Source organism: Peromyscus leucopus, chromosome 1, assembly GCF_004664715.2.
Source record: "Peromyscus leucopus breed LL Stock chromosome 1, UCI_PerLeu_2.1, whole genome shotgun sequence".
NCBI classification, from domain to species: Eukaryota; Metazoa; Chordata; class Mammalia; order Rodentia; family Cricetidae; genus Peromyscus; species Peromyscus leucopus.
Genome location: NC_051063.1, coordinates 165,179,048 through 165,190,025, shown reverse-complemented (window position 1 = coordinate 165,190,025; position 10,978 = coordinate 165,179,048). Strand labels below are relative to the sequence as shown.

The following is a 10,978-nucleotide window of genomic DNA, read 5'->3' as shown; positions in this document are numbered from 1 at the left end:
TCCATGTTGGCTCAGAGATGGGCACATGACCCAATGATGCTAACAAGAAGGCGCATTGTCTCCAGGAAGGGAGGCTCTTCTGCTGGTCAAGGGGGCTCAGTCTCAGAGCCTGAGCATGCAGTGTAGCTTTATTATGTGGAGGGGGTGTTATGGGGCGTAGCAGTGAGGAAAGGGTAGAGCAGCTGGATCAAACCCTGCCTGAAGCCCACTCACCCACACATAAGGAGTAAAGCCTGTGTTTGTATAAGCTAATTGGTATCATACTTTCTGTTGGCAGTGATAAAAAAATACAAAATCTTGATTTTTCTCCCCCTTTGTACATATAGTATTAGAGACTGAACCCAGTATTTAATCCTCACTGGGAGATTCTAGACAGGAGCTCTACCATGGAGCCACATTCTCATCCGTCGCTGAGGGATTCTAGGCAGCTGCTCTACTATGGAATCACATGCCAAGTCCTTGGTGTTTTGAGACAAGGTCTCCCTCTGAAACACTGACCTTGAGCATGTGGTCTTCCTACCTCAAGCTCCCAAGTGTTTGTATTACCTTGGACCGTGATGCCTGGCTCTATATGTTGCTGCTTGCAGCCTAAGATTCCTCACTGCTGCAGCTCTAAATTTCCCGTGAGCACTCTTGTTGAAAAAGGAAGACATATCTTGCCAAGGATAGCAGCAACAGCAGCAGCTCTTCACGGGCACTCGAATATTCCATCAGTCCACAGTATTTATTGCGTGCCTGCTGTGTGCCAGGCTCTGTTTCTGCTGGGATAAAAGTGTGGTGTGTGCCTCACTGAGCTATCAGTTCAGAGAGGGAAACTTCCTGACATCTGTCATTGTACACTTACAGGACTGGAGGGAAGCTGGGGACTGTGGAACTTCACTCACATTGAAGGCAGGGGAGGGGGGGGTCTTTCTGAGTGCCAGTGGCTACTTCAAGCCTTGATAAATCAATGACATGGGAAAGAGAAGTGTCCAGGCAGAGAGAACTCTAGGGACAAAGAGTTGGAGGCCGGGGGAAGTGTGGTTGGCAGAAGGCCTACGGAGGAGTAGCCTTGGGAGGACAAGTCACAGGGGTTGGCAGAGGCCAAACCACAGGCCTCAGAGGTTAGAATGCAGAGACTGAATGATGTCTAAACACTATGTACAGCCGGAGAGAAATTTGAGAGAGAAGAGAGAGAGAAGCCATGGTAGTGCATGGCTGCCATCTCAGCAGGAAGACTGGGGAGTGTGAGGCCAACCAGGTCTACGTTATGAGGTCCTTTCTCAAAAACAAACAAACAAACAAACAAACAAAAAACAACAGAAAGAAAGAAAGGTGTGTGTGGTGGCCCACGCCTGCAGTCCCAGCACTTGGGGGACTGGGGCCGGAGAATCATGAGGTCAGGGTCAGTCTGGGCTATCTAACAAGTCTGAAGCCAGCCTGGGCTCCATGAGACTCTGAGTCACAAAACAAAGCAAAAAGGAAATCAAGAGATGGGGGAGGAAGCGGGGCATGGGATGCGTGCATGATCTCATGTGGATGATGGGAGTCTCTGAAAGCTGAAGGGGTGAGGCCTGGAGGAGGCAGCAGAAGGTAGCAGACCGTTGCAGAAGCTGTGGCTAGGCTCCCCTTCCAGCTTGGAGCTGAAGAGCAGGCCCTACACGTCAGAGTATCTGAGTTTCCGCCAACCGCCATTCGCCCTTCTGTAGGCGGCTCTCCTATCTATCCCCAGAGTCACACTGACGTTCTCAGATGCAAAAGTACAGGTTGAGTCTTCTGAGACAAGAGGGGGACAGGATGTCCCACCCTTAGAGTCCAATCCTCAGTCACAGTAGGCCCCATGCTGCTGGAACAAAGCAGGAAACTGTACCCCAAAACACTTCATGGAGAGTGGGCCACCAGCTTTTGTCATACCTGGGTGGCTGCCCGAACAGTCCATGGGCTGCCACCTGGACAGTAAGCTGGACTGGGGCTGATGACCTGGAAGAGAGACAGGGGAGGAGGCAACTTCAGGGGGTACCCTGGGTACCACCTAACCTTCCACCTATAGCCCGAGCCTTTCAGAAACTAGCTGAGGGGCTGGAGAGATGGCTCAGTGGGTAAGGGCACTTATTGCTTTTGCAGAGGACCTGGGTTAAATTCCTATCATCTAGCTCACAACGGTTTGTAATTCCAGTTCTGGGGGATATGACGCCCTCTTCTGGCCCCTGAGAGCACCGCATGCTTGTGGTGCACAGACACACATGCAGGCAAAACACACACATAAAATAAAAATAAATAAATCTTAAAGAAGACTAGTTGAGTCCCTTCTTCTTCTCCTCCCCCCTTCCTTTTATTTCTCTCTCTTTTTTTTTGTTTTGTTTTTAGTTTGTGGTTTTTTGTTTGTTTGTTTCTGTTTTTGTTTTTCTTTTCTGTCTGTCTGAGACAGGGTCCTGCTGTATCACCCAAGATAACCTTGAATTTGCAGTGATCCTCCTGCTCAGCTTTCCAGTCACTATGACTACAGGTGTGGACCCTCCATGTGCCAATGAAAACTGTTCAGCCACCCTTGGGAGAGCTAAGGCATTCAACAGTTAAACTTTTACAGGAAAACAAGGAAATTCCGTCTACCTCAGAGTTTAAAAATGGAAGTCTGGAATAATTTCTATGGGAAACAGAAGTTGCATCTCACTCTACTTTGGAAGATAAATTGGAATGTCTATTCTTTTGGTATACATAAGAGCTGAGCAGGAAGTCCAGTTATCGGTATTCAAAACAAAGCAAAGCATGAGGTGCGGGGCTGTAACTAGCGTCTGCCTGGAATACCTGGGTCCCATCCCCAGATCTGCATTAGCCAGATGTGATGACTACTGAACATAAGAGGTAGAGGCTGGAGGATCCTAGTTATATAGCCTGGGATACATAGTCAGGCCCTGTTGCCAAGCAATCAAACAATACATAAATGGAACAATTTTTATCAACCTTTGTGTGCTGGCTAGTTTTATGTCAGTGTGACACAGGCTAGCGTCATCTGAGAGATGGGAACTTCGATTGAGAAAATGCCTCCATAAGCTAGGGCTGCAGGCAAGTCTGTGGGGTAGATTCTTAATTAGCGATTAACCTGGGAAGGCCCAGTCCATTGTGGGTTCGGCTACCCCTGGGCTGGTGGTCCTGGGTTCTATAAGCAAGCAGACTGAGCAAGCCAGTAAGCAGCACCCCTCCATGACCTCTGCATCATCTCCTGCCCCCGGGTTCCTGCCCTGTGGAAGTTGCTGTCCTGACTTCCTCTGATGAAGAACTGAGATTCAAAAGTGTAAGCCAAATAAACCTTTTCCTCTCCATGTTGTTTTGGTCATGGTGTTTCATCACAGCAATAGTAACCCTAACTAGGACACTTTATAAGTCATGAAGAAAGACACTAGAAAACACTAGAATTAGAATATCCTCCTCTTCCAGGAAGCTCCTTGAGCCCCATGGCAGGAGGAAACAACACCCACACTCACTTGTTGGGCCTTGACTGGGTGAGGGCTCTGCAGCTGGCTTTTGATGGGCAGTGGCCGTGGGGTCTGCACTGGGGTCAAATTCTGCACCTTTTTTCCTGGCGGGGTAAGCACAGGAGGCAAGGTCAGGGGGTGCTGCTTTTTCACAGAAGTCCTTCCTATGAGAGGATGACAGGAAACACATGACTGATTGCTCCAACATGCCACCCTGGTCAGTAGGAATGGAAGCTGTCCCCGGAGGGTGATAGGGCGATGGGACTGTTATTTAACGCATTGATTGCCATGCCTAAGCTTTGGCCTAGGAAAGCTCCAAGCTGGCCCCAGCTGCCTCTTCCTAGGTCCTCACTCACCTGGGAAATGCCTCAGGCAGCAGATACACAGGAGGAGAAGGCCAGCCAGCAGCGCCAAGCCCAACAGAGAGCCAAGGACGATGCCAGCGATGGCCCCGGGACTCAGGGCAGAATCTGGAAGACACACACCAAAGGGAGACAAGGAAGCAGGATCCAGGGATGCACTTAAGTTTGTCTGTACCCCCAACTCATCCTTCTCAGGAAGACCCATGAAATCCGAGTTCAGTCCCTGGAACTCTCATGGCAAAAGGACAGAACCAACTCACTCAGGGTTTTCTTTGAACTCCACACACACATCATGTCACATGTACATAAATAAACTAACAATCAAATAAATAAAATTTAAAAAGAGACATGAGGGAAGAGACGCTTATTGTTTCAAGCCAACCAGGTAGTAGGACCTTGTCACAGGAGCCCCCCGCCCCGCCCCCAACACTAACAGAAGCGGAGGGTCGATGTAAAACCTAAGAATGGCTGGTCAGGTGTTGAGAGGAAGGCAGGAAAAGGTACCACAGCCCAACTTACCCGCTTGGTAGACCCGGCTTTGAGATGGGGTCCCTGGCAGAGACCCCAAGATGGGCAAGATGCGAAAGGTCCAGGTCCCAGGGTTCCGAGGAGGGAGCGGCACGATGGCTGACCGTTCCTGAGGGCCCAGAACGAGCAGGGAGACCCAGTCCCTGCTCATGGTGACTCTATCCAGGTCAGAGCCGTCTGTCCATGCCTGGATGTGAAAGCCAGTGAGCAGGGTGCCTCGCTCCACATCCCAGGTGAGCACTGCGGCGTCTTGGGCTCTCTGCAGCCTCCACGAGGAAATGGAGGGCCCTGGAAAGGAAAGACACTAGATACTGAGGATCTGGCGGGAGACAGTGAGGAGGGCTGGAACTGAGGGAGGAGGGCTATGATCTGGACCACTGGGTCTGAGGGAGAGGGCTAAGTTCTGGACCCCTGGGTCTGGGAAAGGACGGTTAGAGCGTGGACATCCGGGTCTGAGGGAGGAGGACTGGTTTCTGAACGTCTGGGTTTGGCTGGAGCTCACCAGCAAGGGTGATCTGGTTGCCTCCAGCGCCCAGTGCACTGCTGCATAGCACAGAGTAGTTCCCCAGGTCCCAATCCAGGTTGAAGTTGCTGATGAGGAGCTTCCGGCCATCCTGACTAAGCCGCAGTCGACCCCCACCTCCTGAAGCCAAGGGCCGTCCTTCCCGGGCCCAGGATGCTCTTGAGGGTGGGGGACAGCCAGTGACCTCCAGTGCTACCACCACATCCCCTGGCTCTGTCTCCTCCACTACTGACTGGAGCAGCACTTCCTGGGGGGCTTCTGTTGGTGGAAGAAGCCCAGTTAAGAGAAACAAGACCTTACTGAATGTGAATAACCAAGTTCTATGTCCTTTGTTAAAGCAAAAGGTGGCAAATGTCCCCTCCTGCTCTGTGACCAGAGGTCACATTCTGCATATTCATTCATTTATTCATTTTTGAGTTTTTCTTTTCTTTCTTTCTTTATTTGTTTTTGTTTGTTTTATCTATTGTGTGTGTCCACCACTGAAAGTATGCAGAGATCAGAGGACAATGGCTGGGAGTTGGTTCTAGCCATTCACCACTAGGGTTCTGGGGACCAAACCCAGGTCACCAGGCTTGGTGGCAAGTGCCTTTTCCCATTGTATCATCTCCTCCACCTATTCATTCACTCTCCAGCTTCTTCGGCATACATTTACTGAACACATACCATAGGATCCTAGGCTGGGAAACTCATTACTGTTAGCTATCCATTACTTTTCTCTCTCTGGATACCTGGGAAGACGACAGCCCTTTTTCTGAGCCCAGGGGTTCGGGATGGAACACCCTGTTCCTGCTGGCTTCCCACCCTGAAGTATAGGACAAAACTTTGCTTCTCCTCCAGGTTCAAAGAAAAGTCAAGTCTGAGGTCTCAGGAAATGGCTTAGCAGATAAAGGCAATTGCCAGCAAGCCTGGCGACCTGAGTTCTATCCCTGAGACTTACATGATGGAAGGAGAGACCCAACTCCCAAAGAAAGTGAAGTTTGGCTTTCGAAAAATAAGAAAAGTTCTTTTTGGTCCTTTCCTCAAACCCTAAAGGACCAAAGAAAAAGTCACCCACTTCCCTTAAAGATAGCAAGGAGGCCCAGCCCCTCTCACCCGGGATGATCGTGCAGGTGCGTGTCGCCACCAGGTGGCGGGCCATACAGGTGACTGCGACGCCGCTGAGCTCCGGGCGGGCGGGGACAGCCACCGTGAGTGCAGATGGCACCGGCCCTGCACGGACGCCTTCGGGGAGACCCTGGAACTGCAGAGAGGCGGCAGGGACCCCACCGGGCCAGGAGCAGCGAAAGCGGAGGCTCCGGTCCGCGGGACCCCCTTCCACTGAGCACTGTGGAGCCCCGGGGGGCAGATCTGCCACGGAGGAGAGATCATCCAGCCTCAGTCCTTTCATCTTCTCCAGTTCCACCACTATGCGGGATGCCCCACTCCTTCTCTAGGTTTCTCTCCGCCTCTTTTCCTCGATAGCTCCGCCCTCCCGCGTGCACTGACCCCTTTGTGACTCCCTCCCTCTGCCTTTGCAGATAACTTCAACCTTCGCTGATCCTACTTACCAGCCTAGGTAGCTCATCCCTTCTCTTTCGAATCTAGCTCTGCCATTTAACTTCGCTGCTCACTGGATTGGGAATCCTCTCTCAGGACCGCCCACCCTCTCCTCCTGCTGGCTCTTCTCCTTCTCCTTGGTATCCTCACCCCTTCAACCGGCAATCTGCACACCCGTCGGCCCCAGCCTAAGCACGTGTATCCTTGTGCCATTTTGTCCCACCCATTAGCAACTGGTGGGTGTTCTACTCTCAGATATCCCTCCTCCTACCATCCACGCCCACCTAGGTTGTCTCTCCTCCTCCCGCTGGACAAGCCCTTTGTCCCGTCCCACCATTACGTTTCTGCTCTGCCCTGATGATGGCGCTCCTCTCCAGGTTATCCCACCTCACGAATGTCCCTGTCTGTACCTTCCTGGCTAGCTTTACTCTTTCCCTGGTGGCCAAGCTTACTTGAGGTTTTCTCAGAAACTGCTTACTAGCTCCTCCCCTTCCTGGAAGTCACGCCCATCAACAGCTATTCCCCATTCCTCTCTGCTAGCTCGGCTTCTTCTCCAGCAGCCGCGCCCACCCTCACTGTCCCAGCTCCTCCTTGTTGGATCCTCCCCCTCTGGAGGGCACGCCTCCTACTCTGCCCTTCTCTTTGCTGTCTCCTCCCTGCCCTGACACCCCAGCCTCCACGTGCTTCCGCTCTCCCTGCTGGATGGACCCACAGCTCTTACCCGCCACAGTGAGATTGAGCACCGAGCGCCTGCGGCGGCCGGTGCGGGGGTTCGCAGCGATGCAGGCGTAAGCGCCGGCGTGGCCTGGCCCCACCGACGGCAGCAGGAGGCGAGGCCCCGCAGGCACTGCGGCCTCTGTGGGGTCTGCCAGACTCCATGCAATGTCCGCAGACGGCCGCGAGGGGGCCGAGCAGTGCAAGGTGACATTGCTGCCCGCAGTAACGTAGAGCTCAGGAACGGCATCGCGGTCGGAGAAGACCTTGATGACCGGAGCATCCGGGCCGTCTTAAGTGGGGGGCGAGACAAGGAGGAGGGGAACTGTAAAGGAGTCACAGACCCTGAGCCCACTTCTCCCCGGGGACTCAAGACTCGAATCCTCACTGGAGACACGCCCCGCACTCACAGAAGACACTGACGTCAGCTGCAGCCTCGGTGTGGCCAAAGGGGCTGCGGACACGGCAGGTGTACCGGGCGTGGTCGCTGCGTACCGGACGTGAGATGAGCAGCTGGTCCCGTTCTGCGCGGATGCGAGGTGGCTCTGCGCCTTCAGGGCCTGGGGTCTCCAGGGCACGTCCGTCTCTGCTCCAACTTAGCTCCCCACTACCTGGATTCCACCCTACGCAGCGCAGACTCAGCTCGGCTGCCCCCTCCTCTGTCTCTGGAGCCCTGGGCTGTACCGACAACTGGGGTAAGGGCTCTGGAGATCCAGAACGGGCTCTGATGAGTCGGAGAGTCCATACACCAGAACTCCCTCCCTTTGCCCCAAGCCCTCCTCAGCCCTTCCTCGCTCCCCTAACTGCACCAGGAGTTCGAGCTGTCAGCCCTCCTCCCTCAAATTAAAGACCCCAGTCCTCCTCCCTCCGATCTAGAGATGTAGACCTCAGACTTGGGTGTCCAAACTCCAATCCTATTCCATCAGTCCCAGGAGTCCAGACTCCAGCCCTCTTTCAGACCCAGTGGTCCAGACCCCAATCTTATCCCTCAGTCCCAGAGATTCAGACCCCAGTCCTCCTCCCTGAGACCCAGGGGTCCAGACTTCAATCCTCCTTCAGACCCAGGACTCCAGACCACAGGTCTCTTCCACTAGCCCTCCTCCCTTAGATCCAGGGGTCTAGGCTTCAGGCCTCCGTTCTCAGACTTAGGAGTCCAGACCCAGGAGTCCAGACCCAGACCTCCTCCCTCAGACAAGGTGGGGTCTGGTCCCTGTCTTGGCTCCTATCCCCACTCCCAGGCTCTTTCCCTGGGAAGGAAGCATATTTACACGACCAGCTTTGCGCAGATGTCTGTGAGGAGAGCAGGCTCTGCAGCTTGTGCTCGGCACCTCAGGGCCCACTTACCATATACACCCACCGTGAACTCCCGAATCTGTTGGGAGACTCCTCCTCTGATGACCTCAACTGTGTACACGCCTGCATCATCCAGCCGTGCAGAGGTGAGCTCCAGACCCCCTCGAATCTGGTCAAATCTCAAGCGGGCTTGATGCATGGGGTCCAGACTGATCAGTGGAGCTTGTGACCCCAGGCCCCCAGCTGCCAGTACCTTGGAGCCCCGGCGCCAGACCACCAGAGGGGCAGGAGGCCTGGGGCTGGGGACTGGAGTCAGAGGGAGCTTGATGGTGGTTCCCACTAGCACAGCAAGGGGTCCCCCCACCTGCTGGGGGAAACTTGCAGCCTGGTGAGTCTCCGAAGAAACTTTGGATTCAGGGTTCTGGGCAGAAAGTTCAAGATTGTGATGCTCCAGGGGTGGCTTTGAACCTGGGGCCTTGCTGGGTACTTTGGTGCCTGGGACTTGAACAGAGAAGGAAGGCCTGGGGTCTTTAGCAGGATCTTGAGAATTGAAACCATCAAAAGCCACTTGGGAAGCAGGGATTTTAGAGAAGTTGACATCAGGACTCAGATATTGTCCCCCAGAAGACACATTAGTCCAGAATGACCCAGGAACATGGCTTGCATTCAGCCCCCAAGGAAACCAGTTGGAATCAGGGATTCCAGCAGAGGCTTCTGACCCTGGAGGCTGATCTGGAAAGTTCTGGCTGGGGGGCTGGCTGGAGACTTTTGAAACAAAGTCCTGAGAAGAGCCCCCTGAGTCTGAGGAGGAGGCAGAGGGTCGCTGAGGTCTAGAAGCTGGCTAGAGGGCGAGGAGCCCTGATCTGAATGCTGCAGAGGAGAGGAGGGAGGGGGCAGCATTGAGAGACTGCTAGGGAGCAGGCTGCTGGGGGTGGGGGGCGGGGGGCACAGGGAACTTACCCAGGAGCAGCGAGAGCAGCAGAGTCCACGGGAGGCCCATGGTGATGGTCGCACTCTGGAAAGGACACTACGCCGAGATCCACAGCTTGCATCGTCCCAGGTCTGACAAGTCCAGCAGGAATGGCAGCTTAGCTTCCTGGGTGGGGAAGGAAGACAGACCTGTGGGAGGTGCCAGGGTCCCCTGGCATGATATAGTGGCTGTGACCCACCCCACCCTTCGTGTCCATCAGAAGATGTATGGAGAGGCCTAGAATGATCCTCCACTCCTCACCCTGAGGGGAAGGTGGACTCTCAGCTGGAACTGTGGACACCATGCAGGAAGACTTCCTTCAGGAGTGTCTAAGAAATCAAAGCCCTTCCTGTGAACTCCCTGCCTGGCTCAGGTTTCTTGCTTTCCACTCTGTCTTACCTGAAGCTTCTTCTCTGACCCTGGCCCTTTCTGTGACTCCCTGATGTCCTCAGAATCAAGTCACCAGTTGATGTCTCTGTCGAGACCATCTCCCCGAGACCCAGAACTCAATTTCCATTGCCCAGCACCTGCTAAACTCAGCATCTCCCCTCTGACCAATACTTTTGGGATGGCTCCATCACCTGTGCAAAGGCTGGGGACCCTTCCCACTGGCTTCCCCTCGGCACTTCCATCAATCTCTGACGCTACCTAGATTCCTCTCCCCATTTTCTCCTCTTGGTGCCTACTGCTCAGACCTTATCATCTTTGCCTACATCCCCCACCTACTTCCTGCAATCTCCTACTCTAGTTAGGACCCCTCCCTGGCCAGCTGACCCTTCCCTCCATGTGACAGCTTTGCCTGGCTCCACAGCATCCTCTGCAGACATTCTTACAGGCAGGCCCCACCCACTTCTCTGCACTCCATCCCTTATCCCCCTGAACATGGTGCTCTTCTGATGGGTACTCACCTCCCAGCCTTTGCAAGCAGTCTTTCCCTCTACCTGGAATGCTCTTTCCCTCTCCAGTCAGTGCCTCATAACTGGTCCTTCAGGTCTCACCTCATTAAAAGCTACAATAATAATGGCAACCTAAGTCCAGCCAGGAACTATGCTAAATTCTATCTGTGCGTTATCATCAGGATGATTTCTTCTGAATGTCCTGAGCAGGATGTTTGGTCCTCATTTGCCAGGCCAAGAGATGATGATGCAGAGAGGTCAGATTTCCTGTGGGAGGTTACACAGCCAGGAGGAGAGGCTGGTCAGACTGCTTAGTCCTTCAGAAAGCTTTCCTAATCCCCCTTGATAGGCTTTAGGCCTCTGCTTAGCTCTGAACATATGAGACTTAGTGCTCACAGTGCTGGTGGGAGGCCTGGTCTGAATGCACTGAGCACGCTCTATGTATCACATACAGCTCTTTGCTATGTCAGAAAACTGAAAAAAAAATATTGTTTTGTTGGGCATGGTGGCACACGCCTTTAATCCCAGCACTTGGGATGTCGAGGCAGGCAGACCTCAGTGAGTTCGAAGCTATCTTGGAGTTCCAGGACAGTAGAGAGACCTTGTATCAAAACAAACAAACAAAAACAAATAAATTAATGATAATAATAATAATATTGATGTTTTAATTTATTCTTTGAGAATTTAATATATTTTTATATCTT

General features: G+C 53.2%; 1 protein-coding gene across 1 annotated transcript; it reads right to left on the bottom strand.

The window, feature by feature from the left end:
* Positions 1 to 80: 80 nt before the first annotated feature.
* Positions 81 to 10,778, bottom strand: Vsig10l (V-set and immunoglobulin domain containing 10 like). Its single transcript, XM_028858324.2, is given in 10 exon segments — positions 81 to 1,959; positions 3,462 to 3,616; positions 3,809 to 3,922; positions 4,334 to 4,630; positions 4,845 to 5,123; positions 5,958 to 6,212; positions 7,123 to 7,407; positions 7,526 to 7,819; positions 8,460 to 9,278; positions 9,369 to 10,778. Coding segments are annotated over 10 exon segments (2,610 nt in total). The 5' UTR covers positions 9,409 to 10,778; the 3' UTR covers positions 81 to 1,887.
* Between the last annotated feature and the right edge of the window lie 200 nt (positions 10,779 to 10,978).